At 42.3% G+C, this 23,503-nt stretch overlaps 1 protein-coding gene across 4 annotated transcripts in view; it reads left to right on the top strand.

The window, feature by feature from the left end:
* Positions 1-2,904: 2,904 nt before the first annotated feature.
* The window catches only part of SCUBE1 (signal peptide, CUB domain and EGF like domain containing 1), a 218,111-nt gene continuing 197,512 nt past the window's right edge, over positions 2,905-23,503 (top strand). For 3 of the 4 annotated variants that reach the window (XM_056341038.1, XM_056341037.1, XM_056341036.1), the window contains exons 1-2: positions 2,905-3,088; positions 5,862-5,984. In XM_056341038.1, the coding sequence (XP_056197013.1) occupies positions 3,001-3,088; positions 5,862-5,984 (211 nt within the window). In that variant the 5' untranslated portion in view covers positions 2,905-3,000. The remainder of the gene's footprint in view (positions 3,089-5,861; positions 5,985-23,503) is intronic. The other variant, XM_056341035.1, reaches the window with a different exon arrangement.

The raw sequence follows: 23,503 nt of genomic DNA, 5'->3' as shown, positions 1-23,503 counted from the left end.
AATAAAACATCTCATTATTATTATTTTATTGGAATATTCCCCCAAATGCTTTGAAGACATTGGTATGGAAGAACATTAGAAGGCATTAACTTGTAAGCTGTCACTGCAGGCTGCCCTAAGGTTTTCAGGCAGAGCTTGAGTACGTTGGTAGAGAGCTTAAACAACGGGGGTGGTGCCCAGGCTAGGCCCCCTCACCTTCAATTCAGGTAGCCCTTGCTTACCCCAGTTACACAGAGCAGACTTACAGTCATGAATCTGGCTCTTGGTTTCCACATTAGAGGAAGCTGCTTGGCCATTACTGCTAATACACTTCCAATATTAAATTTTTCATTAAAACATCTGTGCAGTGAGCATAGGAATGATGTTAGATGATGATAAACAAGCACAGAAGCATAATTACAAGTGGAAAAGGTGAAAATCCACAAGGATCCCTTTTCTAAGATGTGGCCTTCTAAGTTTAGTAAGAAAAACTGCTGAAAAGGCCCTTCTGGAAATACTCAGCCTGGCACTGTGGATCATATTCCTGATTGTATGTGCTGATCCTGACTTAAGGTTCAGGACCTTTTTTGATGAGCACTGCACCATGGTATTTTCTGGTATGTTCTGTCAGTCAAGATCTTGGTTTGAAAAAAAAACCAGAAGCAAGCTTGCTAGAAGATGGACACCTGATAGGAAGGATCTTCAGCTTTCAATTGCATGCAACCCTTGGAGTACACAAGGACATAAACAAATAGTGTGATACTTGGGTTAAGGTGGCTCCCTTTCCTGAGTGCTCTGTCGGTAGTGTTGGTACTGTACAGGTTATAAGTGCATAGGATCAGAGAAGATAAAAGGCACAAGTGTAGTGATTTCTGTAAGAGTAACTTAAGTGTGATGTTAACTGCATCAGTTACAATATGTGCTAGAGAGCAAGTCACCAAGGCAATTAGAGTGGTTTTTTGCTTTAGACAACCTTTTCATTACACTGTGACTTTTTAAAAGTTGAGGTGGTTCATTTTTAGACATGTCTGGTGAATTTCTTCATGGAAAATAAACTTTTTGGCCAATTTATCCCATGATAAATTGTAGCATGATTTCAGGAAATGGAATATACAAGGCCAATTATGAAATATTTTTTGTAAAGTTAGTAAGAAGCTTAGTCTTGTTTTTCACCTAGGACAAAGTCTTTGAAAATATGAGCCTTTCCAGAAAGATCGACGTGTGTTAATAAAGTAAAGCTCACGCTGCTAGCGGATATAATTGAGATGGTCGCTGTGCTACAGCACGCCACAAAACTCACTAGGTGGAGCTCTAAGGTACCAGGTAATCCCTCGGGGGACCTACATGGGAGAAACACGCAGTGTATCCATGGGAAGGCTGGAGCATGGAATTCACAGCTGAACCTCGGCATAGTCACACAAAAATAAGGGGCTGCAATTAAAATAATAATACCCCTGCCCCACCGCTAAAGGATTAAGGACGGGAATGCCCAAAGCAGAGGTGTAAACATTCAGAAAGCAAACAGCTTTTGAGCTGTGCACGATTTATTTAGTTTTATGAAGGAAAAAAGTAGTGGTGCGTACTTGTACTAACCAGGCAGCTGGGCTGAGCAACTTTTCCTATATTTTCTTCCCATCAGTTCAGGCTTAAAGATACTTAATAGTGCTACTCTCTGGGCAAGCGTATTGTACTGAAACATGCATACATTTGGGAGGAACTTGACAAAAAAAGAGGCATCTAAGGCTCTGGCGAGATGTGTTTATTATCCGGGTGACGAGTGGTTGCTGCACACAACGGGCAGCCTTGCTGGGGAATTAGAAGGAGTTACACCAACCTAAAGTAGCAAAGCATTTGGGGGGGGGGGGGGGGGCGATGGGGACTTGGGCCTCTATGAAAGAAAGAAAGGTATGTGTAAAGTGAATAGGGGTGCAAAGTCATAACAAGGGATGTCTGGTGTTGCAGTCCTTCAAAAACGATCAGTCTGGAAGACCTCAGGGTCATGAAATTTGCCTCTAAGAGGGGCAAATTTCTTATGTTTGTGTTTAAAACCAAAGGATTTTCTCCTTCATGGTGGTGACCATGACACTCATAAACACGTGTCTGCAACAGGGGCAGTTACAGCTTCCCTGATGGTTTTGGAGAACGTCTGGGCCGGTCCGGGGCCATGTGGGTCACCTGCAGCGCCGCGGCTGCCTGGACTAGGGGAAGGCCGGCGGGGAGGGGAGGGGAAGGCAAGGCCGGGGAGGGCAAGGCAAGGCAAGGCAGGCCGGGGAGGGGAGGGGCAAGCGCCGCCGCGGCAGAGCCCTCGGAACGCTGGGGAAGCCCAGCGGCTGGCAATGACCCGAGGCAAGTGTGAACGGCAGCGCTCGGAGTTAGGCGAGGCTAAGAGGAAGGCAGGGGGGACACAAAAGTTTTCTTGTAGTCTTAGAGCCCAGGCCGGGGGACAAATCCCTCTCAGCGGTTGTCAAGGAGATGGGCGGCCGGGTTCGCCGGACTGTCTGCCTTCGAAGCCCGCGGCTCGGGGGGAGCTATTTCCTCCCGGCTCCCTGCGAGGGGCAGGGGCTGAAGCCCCCCAGAGCCGCCCCCAGCCGCGGAGGGGCGCAGCTGGGGACGCCCGGGGCCGGAGCCCGGTAACGGCCCCGACGGCTCTTTACGGGCTTCCTACCTGTTGGGAGACATGAGGGAGAGCTGGCGGGGGCGCGGGCATCCCGCCGGTAAGGACCACACGCCTGACCAGCAGACACCTCTCGGGGCGGGGCAGACTTCACCCGCCTCGCCGAGCAGCACGCCCGCCCCCGGCGGCGGGGCTCGGACAGTCCCGGGGGCACTGGGGGCGGCCCGCCCCGGCCCGGCCCGCCCCGCCCCGGCCCGCCCCGGCCGCCGGCACCGCCCCCGCCGCGGGAGCCCCGGCGAATCAGCGGGGCGCTGTCAGGGCGTCAGCGCCGGCGGCTCCGCGCGGCCGGCCCCGAGCGCGTCCCTTATCGCAGACAGGCACCGGGGGCCGGGGATCGCATCATTATCATGGGCACTGTTTGCTTTTCGCGGCGCTGCTGTTTTCTTTTCGCTCTCGCCTGGGCCGGCAGGTTGGCGGGAGGCAGCGGGGGCGCAGGTAAGAGGGGGCTCCGCCGCCGTGCCGCCTTCCCCAGGCTCGGGCGGTGCGGAGCCATGGCCCCGGGGGGACCGTGTTCGTCCGCTCTCCTCTCCCTGGCGTAAGGTGTTGAGGGGGAGGTCACTTCGTGCTGCTTATGGTGCCGGGGGTGTTGGAAGTTGTGGTGGGGAGGCGTTTTCTCGCGTGTTTGACACTGCCGGAGCCCAGGGACGTCTGGAGGGAGAGACGGGGAAGAAAAAGTTACTTTCCTTAAGTGCCTACGAGATAAATCTGTGCTGAACCCTAGAGACTCCACAGGGAAAGCGTTGCCTGTTGTATCTTCACAGGTTTTCCCTGTCTGCGCATTAACCCAAAGACCCGGTGTTTCTTAACAGCCGCGCTCCTATCTGTTTAATAGCAGTAATGATATTAAGTCTTTGCTCCGCTGTTTAAAAACAAACAAACAAACAACCCCCACCGCAAACCCCATCTGCCTAGGAATGTTGTAAGCCCAAACTAATTTCTTAAAGATGCGTATGCAGTCTCTGAAGTTGTGCTAGAAGAAACCCTTTAAGGTGAAGGGGGGGGGAGGGGGTCGGAAAAATCCCTTTTCCTCAGATAGCAGAGTTTAAGTGCAACAAAATGAACGAAGTCGGTGTAGAAGTTCTTAAAGTCCAAGAAACGCAACGTGAGATGCGGAGCGGGGGCTCATATTTGGTTTTGCCCTTTCATTTGACTCATTGGCATTCACGCCTGACTCCCAGGCATCCTCTGGTTGCTGTGAAATGTCCCCCTTGGCTCAATGCAGTTTAAATTTTTGACGGCATTATAAAGAGTCCAGCTGTCACTTTTGCTGATCTTGATGGGAGATGGGTGCCGATTTCATGAGTCAAAAGTATGAACCAAAGCATTTAAAAAAAAAAAAAAAAACAACCAAAAAAACCAAACAACAAAAAAATCCCACTACCTTCTTTTCTTTTTGTGCTTGACTGGAGCTGTGTCTGATCTGGACAACACTCTGGGACCCCCTAAGCTAATTCACGTAAATCATAGCTAGATCTGAAACCGGGTCAGCGGTTAAAATAAACGAATGGACAAGAAAGAAGGAAACAGATTACAGCAGCCCTGCGTTTCTCCTGAAAATACAACGCTCTGCGTTCTGTTCCCCTTTCTTTAGAAAAATAGTAACAATACAGAGTCCAGGCAATTCTCTTGCTGGGATCCTTGAGGTGCCCCGCGGGGCCGTCATAGCCTGCACCTCTCAGAGAAGTTCTCTGCTCTCTGCCATGGCACAATGTCTGATTATCCTCCCCTCTTTAAATAGCCCCCTCCTGTCCCCGGTGACTTTGAAGGATCCGTGTGTTATCACTGGAGATGGCTGAATGAGCACTTCTGAAACAATTAGCGTTAGGATTTCAGGCTAACAATAAAGCTGTTTTCACTTTAGTGCACCTTTTTTGAGGATCTGTTAATCTAATTGGCATGAAACCAATTGCACATGCCTCTTGCTGGATGTCCCCCCCCCCTCCCTCCGCACCACCCCTCCCTCCTCGATACTTCCTAAAAATAAGGGGGAGGCTGCGCTCTGTGCAGCCTTGCTGCTGTTACCGGGCTGCTAACCCGCCCCTCCCGGGCAGGGCGCTCCCCTGACAGCCTTTCTCCTGTAGGGAGCCCCACATGTGGCTCTGGCATGAAGTGGTGAGAACACCCGTGCGAGGTGCGTTGCGGACACGCCGGCCGCGGCTGACAGCGGCGGGCAGCCCGGCCCGGCTCCCCGCGGCGGCAGCGCCCCCCCCGCGGCGGCCCCGCCGCAGCCCCTCGCGCAGGGGGACGGGGCGGCCGGGGACGGGCTGCGGGGAGCGCGGGGGGCAGGGCAGGGCAGGCAGGGCTTTACATGTTCCCATGTTAACAGCACACCCCATCCCTGAATAGGTCGGAGGTTGGTTTTTTTTTTTTTCTTTCTATGTTCACTTCATTAACATTCCCACGACTACCAAATCTCAACTCTCTCTCATCCCCCTCCCTCCCCCATCCTCTTTAAATCCGGGGGAGAAAACGAATGCCCGTCACTGAAATGTTTGTAAAGGCTTCCTACCCTGAAAACAAGAAAAGCGGTCTCGGTCCCCCCTTGCAGAGCCCAGCTCACCAGCAAGGCACCCGCCCGAGCAGGGGCCAGGGAGACTGCTGGAACTTTTTCCTTCTAAATGAGTTTTAGGCCATGTAGATGATGATATTGCAGGTTGCTTTTCTCCACTCTAACTTACCGAGTTTCATACGGTCTTCCATTTATTTATTTTCTTGCTTCTTAATAAAAAGGATTAACGTGGGTTTACTGTTCAAATATTTCTTTTTCTCATTCCCCCGCCAGCATAGTTTACTTAAACTAGGGTCTATCTTTCTAAATTAAGAAGATCTCTTTGCTAGAACATGCAAATGAGCTTTTTCCCTCCTCTTACAGGTCATTTAAACGCTCTCTTGTTTTACTAAGATGTGGATCTCCAGTACCAGACCTATACAGCAGACGCTGATTTCTAGTATGTCTAATGATTTCCTAATGCAGAAACGTGGCACCGAGCCCCTCTAGCTTGGTGGAGCAGTGCTTACAAATGACTTAAGGAGAGGAACACGTCGGTTTGTTCGGTTACTTAACCTTAGATGTTCTCATTTCCAGGATGACGCTCGGAAGGCAGGAAAGCAAGCAGCTTCTTCAAGGGGAGTATCTATCCTTGACGGTTTTCTGTATCTCAGGTCTCCCTTCTTATCTGTCCCCTTGGGGTTCGTTCTGTGCTTCCAGATGTTGACGAGTGTGCAGAAGCTACGGATGACTGTCACATCGATGCAATTTGCCAAAACACACCAAAATCCTACAAATGCATCTGCAAGCCAGGCTATAAAGGCGAAGGGAAACAGTGTGAAGGTAAGGACAGCTTGGCTCCTCTCCTATCTCTCCTCCCCTCCCGTCTCTTATTTGTTTGCTCTTTAAAAGCTTTTGTAAATAGCTGGATTCCTGAAACGATTAATGCAGATTTACAGCTGCTTAACTTCAAATCTCGGTGTTTATTGGCAAGCATCCCCCTGCTGCTTTTGCTAATTGTGCGCAATCACAAACAGCATGTCCACCAGCCTATGTTTAAAAAAAAAAAAAAAAGAAAAAAAAAAAGAAAAGAAAAAAAGAAGGAGAGGGGGGCGTTCCCCACCGAGGCGACCCCTGGGTTAGCACCAGCCTGTCCCGGCGCTGCTGGCCCCGCTGCGGCCGGGCTCGAGGCGCAGTGCCGAGCACGTGTGCCCGCCCCGCCGGCCCGGGCCGCCTGGCTCGCTCCCGGCAGCGCGGGCGGGGGGCGCTGCCGGGGCCGGTAGCGGGGCCGCCGTGCCTGCGGCTGGCCGTGTCTCCCGGCTGGTGGCGTGCGGGGAGGCCTCATGCCGGGGCCCGCAGCCGGGCCGGCCGGCGGGGCTGCGGGGAGCCGGGGCCGCCCGCCCCCGGTGCAGCCGCCCGCCCTGCGGCCCCCGTGCCCTCGCCCGGCGCGGTGTGGGCCTGTGCTGGTCGCTCTTCTCGCGTCCCTCTGAGGCAGAGGAAAACTTGCACCTTCCGCTCGGCTAACCTGTGGTTTACCGTCACTCTTCTCACCCATGTGCCCCCCGGGTCAGTTACAGTAGGTGTTTTCCTGTATCCGCTCGAACGGGACACTGGAGCTTGCTTCTCTTTGACATTATGTGTGTCGTGATCACGTATGCGTAGTCTGTAGAACACTATTTTAAAAGCAACTGTTTCAGATTATTGTACTTACCACACACTTTCAAAAGTTGTTTGACTTCCCTATGTCCTTACATCAGTCCTTGCAACTGAGAAAGACCTAGCGTGTTTTATTAGGCACTGTGTACACTCGTATTTCAGATTTTATGAACTCCATCTCATCTATTGAACCTCAGCAGAGAGATTGTTCTCTGGTGAAAAGAACAAATATTGTAATCACAGCAGAATGCCTTACAAATAAAAGGTGCAAGGTTGTTATTTTATTTCCATTTGTTGATGCTTAGCAGCTATAAAAATTCTCCTTCCAAGTCTCTCTTTCTATGGCAGACTGAAACTTTTAAAAAAGTATATGGCCAGTCCATTAAAAAGATTAAAGACCTAGAAAAGACTTTGCTGAAGTCTACAAAAATTTGAAACCACATATTATTCTCCATGGACTTCCAAAGTGTTTGTTCAAGTGCCCTCATAAAGCATTTTTGTGGTTGTCCTATTTTTCTGTCTTGGGTTTAAATTGACAGAGACAGATTCTTACTGTCCATCTCTTGGTGCTGTAGCATCTCTGAGCTGCTGTTCATTTGGAAGCTGGATTTTCTTTCTTGCAAACAGAATAATCATTCAGCACCACTTCTTCCTCTATTCATCTCTTCCAGAGAAAGAGCTCTGAATGTACTGAAGGCCACAGCTGTGGAGGTTACAGCATTCTCAGAATTGGTACTTCTCGTTGTATTGGGTTTCCACATCAAAAGTTTCCTTAAGCATTAACTATTCATATTTTAGCTGTTGAGCTCTGTTTCATGGTAGACCTGGCTGATACTCATGCTTATTTAATACACATATTTCTCTTTGTCTGACTTACTTTGGTTCAGTAAAAAAGCTCAGTAAGTAGTAAAAAATCAGATGTCTGTGTGGAACGATATACAGAATCCCATGGAATTTTTGTGGGTGATGTCAAACTCATATCTAACAGAATTTAGCGTCTGACAAGCTTGATAAGTAAACTAAGCTGGGGCAGACTGCAACACATCCTGCATGAATGTTAATTGTTCAGTATTAGTCCGGTAAATGAATGTGTCTAAACAAGGTGTTACTATGCATGGTACAGAAATTTTTACAATGTTATAGTGATAGTTCTAAAGATTTTGCATCAGCTTTATATCTTAAGTATGTAATTAATATCAAACTTTGGGATAAGCAGAAAACTTGAAATATTTTTATGCTTCCTTTCTGGAGCTTATTTTAGATTACTTGTGTGGTACCTCTTGATCTCAAAGTACTTTGAAACTTTGTTACTGAAGTAATGTACCTTCAGTGGCAGGCAGATACCATTATATCCTTTACAAAGAGTGAGTAAACTCAAAACTATTAGAGGTGATGGAAGGGTCATAGAAGTCAGTGGCAGACCCAAGATCTGCCTCAGGTCTGCTGTTCACATAGGGTGGGTTTATTTTGCATCTTGAGGTCAAGTATTCAAAATGTAAAGAAATAAACAGACTAGCAGTATTGATTGGTAATTAATATTCTGTCACAAGACAACACCAGTAATCAGCCATTAAAAATTATCTTTTGAGAGTGACTGCGCTTGTAATAACAAAGATGAAATACACCGAATATTTTTTGTTTTGCCAAAACTAAAGCTGGGTCATTAGATGAGTCTGGGTCTTTATAACTGAGCTTTTCTAAATATGCTTTTTGATCACTGAAACTAGTTACCTGTTAGGAAAGGATGTCTTTTGTACAGATAATGTGCCTCTAAGTTTGTAGCAATCTACCTGTATTGCTTCATGTCTAAAGAATATTCATCATAGCATAACTAACTCCCTTATAGTGCAGGCTCTCATATACAGCCGGATTTTTCTAAATAGGAAGAACTGCAATTTATATAGCGCAGTGAGCTTAAAGAAATGACACTATATGATCAAACTTATTCTAATAAATTTTAGTGATCTGCCAGTTTATATTGAGCCATTACAATTAATTTACAGATGTGTGCATGTCAATTTACTTTAAACATCAGTCTTAAATATTGCTTTCATTTACTTAAAATGCATGTTTAGAGAAAGGGATAGAGTATGGGAATTAATACAATTTGGATAATTCTTCAGTTTTATAGAGCAATGGAGCATATATTTGTACAGATATGTCCAGTATGTGAATAGGTATTTGTGTACTCTTGTTTATTGATTTATAGTTTTTTATTCTAAGAAAATGAGTAGTTTTAGAAATGGGATCTTTAGGCTAGTGCAGTGAATGTGGAGCCCAGCCACTCGTGCAGGATTTTGTACATATTTTATTGCTCTGACCTAAAGGGTGGGGAGAAGTACATAAGACACAAACATTCCTTTAAGTACATGTGAGAAGCTCTTGCAGCAGTTATACTGAAATGAAACATTTTCTTGACAGTCAATTGAATTTCTTTAGCAGGGAATTAGTTTCTGAACTTTGCTTTTCTTCCAAAATGTCTTTTGGACTGGGTTTCTCCAGAGTTTCTGAGGACTGGGGATGACTTCACAGTTTGCAGATCTACCCTACCTTTTTTCTTTCTTTTTTTTCTGGGTAGTCGTCTTGTCTGAACTAGCTGACATGTTTCTTCCCATAAAGCACAACTGTTTCTCCAGAGATAGGAACTGCTCATTCTTCCCTGTGCCCTGTCTCCTGTTTCCCTCTGTAGATTTCAGTTGATGATATTTCCACATCTCACAAAATATATCAGTATCCTTTGGCCATAAATTCTCTAGCTGGTGTTTTTGTAGGACACAATAATGTGTCCAACCCAGGTAATCTTTAAAAAAATACTTGCTTGCAGTCGTCCATTTCTATTGAATATACAAAATCTTTTCATTGATAACTGACTCAGTTGCCCTGGCAGACCTTCTATTACCTAGGAAATCTTCCCTGGTGTGATTTTAGTCAGTATCTCAAATGCAGTAGCCTGCATTCAGCTGCAAGCATTCTCTTTCATGCTCCCTAGGTCTTTGTCCTTACCTTCTCTACATTGACTTTTGGTCTCCCCACAGGTTAGTATCTCAATAAAATTGTTAGCTGAAAAATTGTGTCAAAGCAATGGACATTCCAGAGGGTTCAAAGGGATTCCAAGTCCTGAGGTTCCCTGGGCCTTGACAGGGCCTCCTTTGTCCCCAGTGCCAGTGTTGCATGTTTGCTGTTGTAGGGTACTCTGTCACTGAACAGTTTATGAAGGGGTTTAGCTCTTTAACCTAGGTAATTTTTTTTCCTGTCCTACTTCTCAGGCTGTTCCAAACTCTTATGCCATTAATGGCTAAAATACTCTGCATAGTTTCTGGTTGATATTTTTCTGTGCCCTTTTTATATCCAGTTAGCACGTTAACTATATTCTCTATTTTATACATGTTTTTCCTTCAGCCTATTGTTTATTCCCAGTGCGACTGTGACTTCAGTGAGTTGCTCTAACTGTAGTTTCTTTTTCTTTTGGATCATACCTTACATGTAGGACTCTTTCTCAGCAGTATGTAGAGGATGTGATTAGGTGCATGGGATTTTCCCTTAAGACATGTTCACTGGGACCTGTTGCTTCTGGGTTGCAAAAGTCTGCTCTGAGCTTTCCCATATTGAATAAGATGTCTCTCTTGGTGTGCTTTTTTTTCTGTTTTTCATAGTTTTTGTGTAACTATTCTTCAGTTCTTTTAACAATTGGTCTCATCAGTTGTCATGTTTCTTGAACTCTTTGTACAGAAGAGAGATGCTCACTTTTTTTTTTTTTCATTCCTCCTGTGAAGCTTCATAATGTTGTTGATGGACTTCTCGCTGAACGCAACATACGTGCACCATGGCAAAGCATCTTGGCAGAGTCTGCCTCGAGAGGGGGATTTTCAGGTTTCTGCTCGTGTTGGAAATTTGTGCTGTATCAGCAGCAGTTCTGCTTGACAGACCATTGAGTAGGCCTGAGCAGTTCTGGTGATGTAGTTTGTTATATGTTAATGTACTTGCAGTCCTTTTCCTAATGTAAATAATAATTCCAGATAAACAGGCAGGTGATCATGGTAATCTGCAAAGGGGGCTGTTATTCTTGATTACTCCAGTGATAGCACCTCACTGGGTTTAAGCATGACACAATCTCAAACAAGATAAACCATTCCTGCCCCAATCACAGATGTATTCAGCCCCATAGCAGTTTATATTCTGCATTTGTCCATTTGGAAACAGACTGATTGTCCTTTCTGAACCTAAGGGCTGCTTAGCTGAAGGAAGCTTCTGGAAAATGTACAGCCAAACAATCCAGCAAGGCATTTCCTAATCTGTGTACAGTGACTGGAAGTAATATGCACCTGGTCAAATACTTGCATTGATATACCTAGATTTTGTTGCTTCCACTGATGTTCTGGCTTTGTCTCTGACACAATCTGTTGCTGCAGACAGAAAAGCACAGAGTACTGCGCAGATCATCTCTAAAATGTTAACTAAAAGCCATTTTCTGAACCAGGAATTCTAATTTTGTGGAAACAACAGGATAGTGAATTTCTTACCTTGGCAAGGATTTGAGACTCTTGGGTCTATCACATGCAATTCTGTCTTCACGCTGCAAGTGCAATAATGTCCCTAAACCAAAATTTAACCTACTCATGGTGTTTGCAGTAATACACTAAAGTTTAAAATGATAGCTCATTGCATTTACAGTTAATCAGAAGCGGTATAGATAAACAACTTATTATCATCTTCAGTAATTTTGTGGGTGTGAGATAGATAAACCACTCATTATCATCTTCAGTAATTTTCTGGGTGTGAGGCCAAGTTTCTTCCTATACCTGTTTGTTAAATCTATTTTTAAAGGATTTTAAAGAAGTCTTAGCAATTGGAAAAACATACAGAAAATTTATCTCCTCATCACTCTCATTTGAATAATGATGATTGTTTCTCCAGACTTGGCTTAATATTCTTCTTACAATTTTAATCTTGTTCACCTGTTTTATCTTTCATTTTCTTAAGAAGCTGGTCTTACTCATTGGATTTAAATTTCACTGTAGTCTTTCAAATATCTGCTGTGTTCTTCTCATGCTTTTCAAAATTGAATCCAAATATCTGAGTCAATCAACCTGGAAACAGCACAGGACATTTCAGAGTTCTTGTTCCCCAGCTCCTGGTCCAGTATCTCACACTGAAGCCTCATGTCTGCAGGGTAAGTAAGTACAGGACTTCTGGATGTCTCTTAAATGGAACAATGATTTTTTTTGAGCGCCATGGTGTCCCATCAATCTACTTTCAGCAATTCTTTCTTAATTGGACCACCTTTATCAATGATGTTGTGTGAGAGTAAATGAACACTGTTGGGTGTCCTTTGGTTTCTGAAACTTGGGCATCTTGATGCTTGCACAACTCTAGTGGGCTAAGGCTTCTGCTATCTGTCTTTGCTGAGTAACAGTGATGCTGCTGAACGAGGCAGCTTAAGTGACTTCTTCCTGATGGATGATTCTTCTAATTGCAATAGAAGGTGAATTCATTCCCTGAAGGAAGGATCATCCTCTCTGATCTTGCAAATATTGAATCATTTCAGGCTGAATATTATCACTACATCTATAGTGTTACTGTTATTGCTTGCAAGAAGGTGCTCTGGGAAGTTCGTTTGGTCAGATCTGCTAGTAATATCCCACTACATATCTGTTGGAGGAGCAAAGAATTTTCTGAGTAGCTCTGTATTGGTGTGATGAGTTTCCCCCTCCCCTCCCCCCTGCCAAAAAAACCATAAATATCTACACCTTTTGTCTATCTGTTCTGTTTGCCATCCAGGAAGATGGAATGTGAACGTTTTTCCTAAATATTGTTTCATCCTTTGTTCATATGCTTATTCTAATTTTGTTATCTTCTGTATAACCATTCTGTGACTCGATCACAGTTTAGTGCTTGAGGCTTTGACACTGATCTAATGACTTTTGAACTGGTCGTCCAGTAATCTTGAGGTCTGTAGTGAGTATTAGGTACTGAAACTGCTGTCCTTTCTAGTTTTACAGTTACAATATCTTAACAGATGGCATTAATGTCATGTGTTGAACTTATGTCACCCTCACATAATGGCTGTCTCCTGGATGAGATCTGTTGCCACAAGTCTGGGATGCTGGATTTCTCCTGTTGGCTTGCAGCAGCCTGTCTGAGCAGAGAAGAAGAGATGCTCTGCCACCTCCCAGTTTTGTGGTAATTTTTATTTTGGGGTTAAATCTTCCTTCCCAGTTTTATTCACAGGGATTATAGCTTTACTCTGGGTGAGCCATTGTTCTGATTTCACTGAAGGCAGCTTCCAGAATGAAGCAATGAAGCAGTACATGTTGTCAAAAAATGGGTGTGGGGGTGTGTATGGATGTAAACTAGCCTTTTTTATTTCAGCTAGTAACTACTTCTTTTTATTTCTCTCTCTCTGTAAATCCTACTCATTTGATTGGGTAACTTGATACATCTTTTTTTTGGTTTAGACTGATAAAAGTGTTTCCCAGAATCCAGTTCTGAAGACTTCTATATCTGTGCTTTTTCTTCTTCCGCTAAACCACCACACCCCCCTCCCCCTTTCCCCACAAGTTGTCTGGTACCATTTAATAGTCAATTCCCAGCTTGCCAGTTTTCTGAATTACTTCAGGGAATGGAGTTTCTTAGAGGATGAAGAAGAAGTAGCAAGCAAGAAAATACTCTTGAGAACATTTTGTAATAAAACAGAATTTTATTACAGTCTAAGTAAGAGCTTATGATAACTTTTTTCTTTTCTCCTTCATGCTTCTGTTCGTTGAAGAGGACTTTTGTTTGGCCAGGGTTGAGCCTCAATTTTTCTTTTGTTATTTATTTAGATTGCTTTATTTTTCTGACTTTGTTCATGAGTTTATCCAATAAAACCAGAATATCCCTTAGCTGAGATGACGTGATCGGTTTAACTGCTAGTAGTGCCATCAGTCCCCATGTATCACACACTCTATTGTTTTCCTCTCTCCCTTTTCTTCCCTACCCTGTGCTACCTCTTAAGAGCTACTTTCTGGCAGCCCATAATACTGCTTCAGTGAACAGCTCCCCCGATGGTCCAGGTTGGAAGTCTTCCATTGTTACTTAGAACATTTGCTCCAACTTCTTTTCTTCTTTTTTTTTTTTTTTTTTTTTTTTTCCCCCTCCAGAAATGCTTCTTGGATACAAATACCACTGTATTTTGCATAAACAAATACCATGCTGATAGAAGTATGGCCTCATTCTTCAGCAGCATTACATTTAAATCTAAGTTTGGAAAAAATATGCTTTTTTCCAAGGACACTTCTCTAAATAGTTGATAAGCTCCCTGTCTGCTGGATGGTCTATAGGCACTCTGGGAACTTATAAATGTATGTAAAATTTCATCAGTCCAACAGTTGCTAAGCTGCAGAACCCAGTGTAGTCTCCTGTGGTGATGTAAACTTGGTATTTAGAAGGAACTTCTCCTTTCCCCCAAATATACTGTGGAAATTATCTGCCAGGAAAATGATAATAAAATGAAGGAGCATAAATGGAATGTACTAAGCTCAATATGTAAGAATCTGTCCTCCTTTTGTCTTTGTTCTTTATACATTTGCCAGACACTGTCTCGTTTTCCTTGTTTTCCCACCTGTCACCTTTACTTCTGGTGCAGTCCCCTTCCCTTGCGGTCTTCATTATGTTGTCTTGTATATTCTGTTACTCGGATGTCTCTTAACCTTGTAATTCCCCTGCTTCTCTTTCTTTTGTCCTCTTCTAGTGTATTTTCACCTGCTTCTTTTTTATTTTATTCAGTTTTCCTTCCATTGTCCTCTCAGTGGCTTACTGCAGTTACAGCAGTATTATTCTGAGAGCCAGTGTCCTACAGCAAGACCTCTGGGTCTGGACAGCTGGTAGCTGTAAGCTCTGAGGACCCCTTTTACCAGTCCTCTCACTTGAGTTCTGTCTTCAAGTCAAAACAGCTCCCACCAGCTGTCAGCATTTTCCCTTTTTCTCCACCTCTTTCCTGCCCCCCCCCACCAGCTCGGAGTTCATCTTTCATTCACCACATTACCTGCTGTTTGCACCCCTGCAGACTCACGGCTCTTTCCTTAAGGTGACTGGCTGGAAAGACATCTTTGCATGACTGTTGGCCATCATTTGTCAGCTCCCATTTAATTATGGAACTGTCTTCATGTGTGTCCATTGCACCGCTGAAATACCCACTCTTTATTCTGAGGCTGAATGTAAGCTGCTGCATGATGTGCTCAGGGAACCTCTGGCTGGATGATGGCAGGGGAGTTGGGGAATGTGACCTTCTGCTACTTCCTTAACCCTTGCCCAAATAAACTCTACTAATATGGGTTTGGAGCCAGGTAGCATCCACTGTGATGCTGTTAGGACACTGTAGAGGTAATGGGAATCACGGATGGTGGATACAGTCTCTGTACCCATGGTACTAGTCCTGCCCTCTTCTAGACCAGGATAGCTGGGAGCCTTAACTACAGGGCAGTTTTGACCAAGCCTCAGGTAGCCCTAGGATCGAGGATGTATGGCAGGAGATTGTAGGAAAACTGTATGTACAGTCTGGGCAAGAAAGGAGTAATACTCCCTCCCTCAATGCGCCGATTTAGGAAGTTCCTGTTCGCTTGATCATGCCTGCCCTGCTGCCCCCCCCCCCCCCCCCCTTTTTTTTTTTTTGCATAGGGGCAATTGATGTGGAGCTATGCTGTGAAGAATATCACTGAAATAATCCCCCAAAAGTGGAAGAAAACCCAGAGGATTACAGCATGGCCCTATAATCAGTTTGCACTGAAAAAGCAACGAACTGGGGTAGAGAGGCTGAAATACTATAGCAGGGAGAAGGTGTTGGTGGACAAGGTGAATAGATTTCCTAATCTGATTTAGTTTCTGGAGTCATTGTGTTGTGAAACTACAGCCTAAGGCTGGAAAAACACCAACTGCGAAGGACATTTTGGGAACTTCAGCTATCTGAATTCCAACAGATGCCTGCTGAGCTTGTGAATTTATTTGATTATGATTTTTTTTTTAATGATTTTTTAACTGGATATTTTTGGTTTGATGAGTTTTCAGCGGTAATTTAGCCACCTTTTTCACTCCCAAGAGATCTACTAACAGGTAACGCCCTGCCTCCTTAGAGGAAACAAAATCCGAGAGCATGAAATCTGTTCAAGTAATTGGGGGAGGGGTTTTTTAAATATAGCAAAGCAGTGAATTTTCCATATAATTACTTTATAAAAAAGCCAACTTTCTGGGGTTTTTTCTTTGTTTGTTTTAGCATGTATATATTTGTTTTAAATTTCAGCTAAAAAAAAAGACCTGATTTAAAGCAGACACCTTGCATGAAAAATTCTAGCCCATACATGACAGTTTGGCAGTTATAAGAAAATGAAGATAGGGTCTAACAGACTGCCTTGAAATTTCAAGACTTTTCTATACATTTAAGATGTTCAGCAGAAGGAATACACTTACATTACAATTTGAAGAGTTGTTTTGTTCAAAGGCCTTCGTTCATCAGAGTACTTGAGCATGTGCTTAACCTTAAGAAGTTGTTACCCTTTAAAAGTAATTCTGTTTAAGTGCTTTATTAAATTGAAGATACTGTCTTATTTTACTTTACAGTGCTCCTTCTCTTGAGCTGTGGATCACAGTTTTTTTCTTCAGTGACCAAGCAATAGGAAAAAAAAATCTCGATCATGTAATAAGCTGATGTAAGACCTTCATCTTGCCAGGTGCTTTAGACCTGAACTTGGTGCTTAACGCATGAGCAGTTTGTTTGATGCTGTAAGCCCCATAGATAACATATCAAATTCAAGACCATGCTTTCACAACTGCTGCTGATGTTTCACAGTACAGCTGCCAAAGATAGAATCAGAAATATTAAATAAATGAAATGACCTTCAGATCATCCTGACTCCTATAATCAATTTGTTAAGCAGATGAACTGTTATCTCAGAAAATATAAAAGCCAATTGTAATTTACTCTCGGCTTGAGATTGCTAAACTCTGCATACCATTGTTCCCATGCCTTAGTCTGCATGAACTACTGTCAGTCCTTATGTTTCACAAGGCATCACGCTCACAGAACATCAAAATTTTAACTGGGGCGGGGAGAGTGATGTATAATACTGATATGGTGATTATTAATATTTTCGGGGATGGAGGAGGTGGCTGTTCCTGCAGACTGTGCTTCAGAGACCAAAGAATGGGAACCTTTGCAGGAGTAGTTATTTATTGAACATATCATTGCTGAAAATGGTACTACAGGATGTAACTGCTGTGCATTCTGGTTCTTGCTGTTACAGGGAAATTGCACTAAAGTGCCTTTGTTCTGATTTAATTTCTGGAAGCAGAGGCTATATTCACAACTTTCAGGCAAGCTGTCTCCCTGGTACAGTGAAAAAGTGGTTGAAGTAAGTGGGTATTTACTGTGCTGAATGGGGATCATAGGTAATGCATATCTAAATTGTTTGGCAGCACATATGTAGGAGGAATTTGGTATCTGACTTCATACCTGTATGATGTTAGTATCTATGGAGTAGAGTTGTGACTTTATTCTTTTTGCACATTCCTGTTTGCTACACTTTTTTGGAAAAGGACTCTGTAAAAACTGTGACTTGGAGACATGCCTGTATTTTTATTTAACTACACAGCACCAAAGTCTGATTTTATTTAGAAATTTCCATTTTTCTGATGCATTCCAGCCTGTCTAAAGATAAATATGATCAAAGTTCCTCTTCTCACGTCCTTACCCCCACGTGCCACTTTTCTCTGAAAGCAGCTCGTCTGTTGCTTGCACAATGATACAGCACATCTGATCCTTAATACTGGTGTCAGTATACCTGGAAAGGCAGGTGCTCCATAGTGCTTGCTCCTGCTTCTGACTGTAGCAGGATTTTCCCAAGGGCCCTCATAGAGGCTTTGTCTGCATGGGCATGCTGGGGAGAAAGGCAGTCTCGCTTGGCCTGTGTTGCAGACTGACCCAAAGCCATGAGATTGCTTCACTAGTGAAGCTGTGAACTATTTGGCTACAGGAGGGCAGACAAAAGCAGAGCCCTGTGTCTTTTGCTTGGCTTCAATTCCTCAGAAAGAGAATTTACCTCTATTCAGACTGGAGTGTGTAGACATACTCAGAGTGCAAGGAGTAAATGAAGGAAGGAAGGGTGCCAGAATTACTCTGACCTCTGACTGTTTTGACTTGTAAGAGGGAGCCAGGGAATGAGTGAGTATAATGCAGGAATAGACAAACTTGGCCTGTTTTCCTGAAATAAAAACCTGAAGACTAAAATGGTTTGGTTGGGTATAGTCAGCTTCATTTGGTATGGACTGTTTCACTATGTGAAAATGGAAGCAGCTTATCCTGTATACAGACAATTGTACATCTAAGGAGATTATGGCTGCAGAATAGAAGAACTTTTCTATTACAGTTCTCTCAAAAGCTTTAACAATGAAAGCAACCCCCTCAAATTGTTTATAGTATGGTTAACCATTCCAGTTGATTAGGAGGCAACTTTTTTTAGTGATACAGATAAAACCCAAGGTGTTGTCACTTAAATTTTGTGTTGACAGTCACTTCTAAACCTGTATAAAATGATTTCTCTTCTTTATGCTTCTGGCACTTTACATCCTTTCACTGTTTCTGTTTTGAAATCTTTTAAAAATTCTTTTTCTTGAGGGAAGTGTGAGAACTGCATTATAAAAAAAATCAGTTGACTGTATCATGTGGTCTTATGAAGCAAAATGCAAAAGCTTTAGCATTTATTCTAAATAGGGAATACACAAATCTATTCAGGATAGCAGCAGCAATTGCATCATTTTCTAGAATAGCTTATTGACATAATTTACTTCAAGTTAATACAAGTTTCCAGTGCACATTTCTGAGTTGTTTCACTGGACTTTGTTGCACAAAGTGACTGCATACACATACATGAATACCTGTGTGTGCCCACATTCCTTCAGAAAACCTTTATTATGGTATATCATAATATATTTAGGTATCCTGAGAAATTCCAACTTGTATATTTGCATGTTAGCTTGTATCTGAATAGAACAGAGTTACTAGAATATGTTCCTGTACTGCTTATGCTGAAAGGCTTTTAGTCATTACCATGAATATTTATGTTGTGATAAGGCACTGGTGGTAAATTTTAGATGTTTTTAAGGCAAGTATTTTTGGTGAACTGTATGGAAGGTAACAGGCAGTCGCTGTAGCCTACTTTGCAATGGGAAGACAATATCAATCCTTATCCTGAGCAGGATGACATGGTATAATTGCCTGAGTTAGCAAGAGGCTGGACTCAAGGGATGGAGGTCTGAAAGGGATGCTTTCTGGAAGGACTAGCATGTGTCTGTTAATGTTGCCATTCACTGCAGAAAGTCCCAGTGTTTGTATTTGTGAAGCCACCTGAATGATGCTGTTTGCACACAGCATATTCTCTAGGTCTCATGTTTAATGAAAAGGACAGCCTGGTGTCTTGATCACGTTATCTGATTTATATAGGCAAGATTTGTGTGCCTGTGGAGAGTCTTGAGGAGTCCAGAAAACTTATGAGAGGTTTGCTGTTTGGGCGTGGGTGTTACTAGAGGGTCCTGCTGGACCAGGGCTCTGTCACAGCTGGGCAGGGGTATGTGTGGGTTTGTGTCTTGCCCTCAGAAATAGCAGGCTTCAGGCTTGCTCAGCTGATTTTGCTTGAACTTGCTAAAATGACTTGATCTCAAAGATGAGACCAGGCATAAAGTATTTCAGTCTCTGAAGAAGCTGTGAAAATGGGAAGTGGAAGGTGAGGTGGGCATGCTTTGAAAGGCGGCTCATGTAAGTAATGCAAATCGTAGTATGCTTCTACCTTTATCGGTCAGAAGTACACACACAAAACATACACACTTAAGACCATTATGTCAAGTATGAACACAACTATAAAAAGGGAGAAATATGCTACTGGGAAGTTTACTACATATTCTTATTACTGAACTATATAAAATTAAGGAAGAAAAGCCATAATAGGACTAAACTTTATACTATATTTATACAATTACAGAATTCCTATTTTATACTTTGTTTTTTACATTATGCATGATAAGCTGTAACATACAAACATAACAACGTTACGTTCCACTGAAAATCTAGTTTACCAATGGATTCTTCTTCAGTAAACTTTATGATCAACAAGGAAGTATAAAACTTAAGGGAAATACATGTCTTCTGGTCTGAATTAGTCACTGACATGGTCTTTTCTATTATAGTATTTGAAGCAGGAGGGAGTGCTTTAAATGCTTCAACCCATTTAACCTTAATTGCTCAGTTTTAATAGACATTTGCTAACTAAAGGAACCAAATTATAGCTTGAATTAGGCCTTACTATCTTAATTAAAAGCTCTACTTTATAATCGGAAACAGCCTATGTTTATAACAGTAAGCCTTTCTTAAATGGCTTATTTTAAAATGCTAAGGCCCTTTTGACAATAATTGTTTAGACTGAATATGAGTAACCATTATTCTCCTTATATTGCACTTAATTAAAAATATCTCCTCCATGTGGTTTTGTGCCTTCTGCTGGCTGTAAAATTGTTTGACTGGTGGGGGGTGGGATTACTTTACTTCTCCTGTAGTAATTTGAAAATATGTTGCTACACTTTGTTTTAAAAGTTTTCTGGGGTCACAAGTTAGAAAATTAACATGTGAATCGGTACAAGCATTAGGTTCTTGAATTTCTCTATCCTCAAGTGAACACTTAGAACCATTCATAATACATCCTATATTTTATTTAGTTTTAACATTGAAATTATGCTCAGACTGTTGATTATGGCCTTTACATTGCACTCCTTCCTGAAACCTAACTTCCAGTAAAAATGAAGTCTGTTACACAGGGAGGGAGACCCTGGCTCTATCTATTGAGCATTTGGTGTACTGGTAGGGTTCTCTTCATTTCAGGGGTGAAGAGGACAAAGGGTGGATTTCATCTGCCCAAATACGGATCTCAGTAGTACAGATGAGTACACTTAAGCTGTTCACCTTGCTTTCCATTTATAATTGGTGGAGAGAAATGGGAATTTCCTTATTGCAGTTTGCCTTGTATTACTGGGGAAAAAAAATAGGTCAGATAAATCATGTCCTGAAAATAATAGTCTAACACAGATCTGGACATTTACAATGTAGGTGTGTAAAGCTGGATAAGATGTATCTGGGCCAAAGAATCTGCAGCTGTGAGATTCAAAGTCCATTGAAAGTAATGGAAAATATTCTGTATTTAACTGTGCTTTGAATTTAACCAGGACAGAGGATTTTTAAGTTGATAGATAATAATTTGATTGTGATGAAATTAATCCTTCCAGTTTCAGTTTTACAATTTTTCACTCTTTAATTTTAAACAGGCCCCCACCTGTCCAGCACGGATATATAGGTAAAAAAAGCCAAAATACACACACACACACCCCCACACACACCCACCCAACTTTATTTTAGGAAAAATTTATTTTTTAATTGTTTTCTTAGGACTCAGCCTTAAGACTTTTCTTGGTGCATCCTACTCAGGAAGCACGGCTAGACTATGTGATTGTACCTTTGTTTAAATTACATTGATTTTAATTCCAGTAGCGAAGTTGACTGCTTGCATAAACTACATGCAAATGAAGAGTCCTTTAGACTTAAGCCTGATAGACCTTTATATGCACCTAGAAGTAACTTCTATGAAAAGTCATTTGTGCCAGTTGTGGAGACGGACAGACATTCTTGAATGTCAGTCTCATTTGCTTAATTACCAGATCTTTGGAATACCCCTTAAGTATTTTTTAGAACTACTCCTTATAGTCCAGTTTGTTGTGTGTTCTGTGCTGATGGAGCATACAAAGATTATTAAATTAGACCCATTACAGGAGGGTAAAATCAGGGGTCTTTACAGTAGGTTCAAAGAACTCTGATCCCTCCTGTGCTATATAACCTATGTGTATTTATCTTGTAATTTCAAAGTGTGTAAGGTGGCCAGACCAAGTTTGACTAAAGGTGTGTCTACCTTGATGTGCAGTCTCTGACAGTGGCCAACAGTGGATGCTTAGAATAGATTATAAAAAATGGGATGTGGAAGAATGCAGCTAGAGATTTAGAGGCATTTTGAGCCAGAAGTTTCATTCAAATCGCTGTGCTTAGTGGCATTTTCGGAACAGGAATGGAAAACGAGTATGTTTGCTTCTACAGCTGATTTGCAATACCCATGACTAGTAGATAGGTGGTTAGCCATGCTCAGTATACTGGAAAAGAATTGTACAGGAACAGGTAATCATATATACCTGTTTCTTTTCAGCCTCTCATCTCACATCATGTTTCTCTACATGGCCAAACCCTAAAAAACCAAATAATAAGTTTTGGTTTGGCAGCTAACTTCATCTTCAGAATGACTGGCCTTCCCACTGTTCTGAAAATGAGATTTTGCTAAGGAAAGTCTCAAGTCAATTGTGAAAAATGAATAGGTACTTTGAAAAGCTTGACCTGGATGTTTAACCTAAATTTAGATGCTTACATTGTTAAACCAGGTGCCATGAATAAACATCCATAACCCTATTATTTCATTTTGAACCTTTTACTGAGGGTGAAGTTCTGTATTAATCATGGGTGAGTTAATTAGTCAGGCCTTGGTGTCCTGTATGGACACTTAATGGATGTTAAACTTTAATTTACTTGTAATTAATAACTTGTAATAAATTTAAAAAAAATAATGGACACTTAAATGGATAACCAAGGAGGACATAATACGTTATCTTCTGCACTTCTGTTTATATATCCTAAAAATACTATGAACATACACCCCCTACAGCCTTAAAAGAGTGGCTGTCTAGAAAGATGGGAAGGAGGAAGGAGAAGCATGGGGAATCATGAATTCAGAAAGTGACTTGTCTAATCTCTAGTTTTATATCAGATGTACTATCCAATTAAAAACAAAACAAAACACAAAAACACCCCAACAAACTTTAACTGTTTACTGGGTTGTTAATCAAGTGTTTAGTCAAGAGACTGCTGCATTTTGCTTATCTGTGCATAATAAAATAGCATTGCTGTAAAAGGTATCTCATGAGAAATCATCTAAATGAGAGTCTTGGGAATAACTACAGGACTAAACAAATATTTATATAAATTTATCCACTTTTATCCTTCTACTGTCAGAGAGGAGGGAGTATAATTAGACTGCCTGGCTTTCTGTGGTGTGTTCTGTCAAATGCATATTATTATTTTAATACCACACAGAAGTTGTAGGCATTCTTTGGTTGTTTCTACCTAACATTCTAGTCAACCTAACAAACAAATATAATTACATGAAATTACCAAAGGAAAATTTCCAGGCTATGAATATGAGCTCTTCTCAGTTTTCGGCAAATGCCCGTGACTGTTTCCATATCTGCAGTTTCATCCTTTTTTCACTGAATAGTATTAACGGTGCTGGAAGCTGTGTGTGCTTTCTAGTACAGGATATTTGAACACTGGAACAGAAATGTATAATTTCTTGGCTTAAAAAAGATTGCATCTGTTTGCTTTCTTTGTTTCATGTCCAAATATCAGATGTGAGCGCAGCTTATAATTGAAAATATTTGATGATTCTCAGGTCAGCAATGATGTTTTCCACATTTGAATTTTAATTTTCATCCTTATCACTTTTCTTATATTTTCCTCATGATAGAGTAGGTGTTTGTACAGCCTGTCCTGGCCTTGTCTAACCCTCACCCCTGTGTGCCAGGAAAACAGGAGCGTGTAA

The sequence above is a fragment of the Falco biarmicus genome, chromosome 5, assembly GCF_023638135.1.
Source record: "Falco biarmicus isolate bFalBia1 chromosome 5, bFalBia1.pri, whole genome shotgun sequence".
Classification (NCBI taxonomy): domain Eukaryota; kingdom Metazoa; phylum Chordata; class Aves; order Falconiformes; family Falconidae; genus Falco; species Falco biarmicus.
Note: the sequence above shows the minus strand (reverse complement) of the source record. Positions and strands in the feature narration are given on the sequence as shown.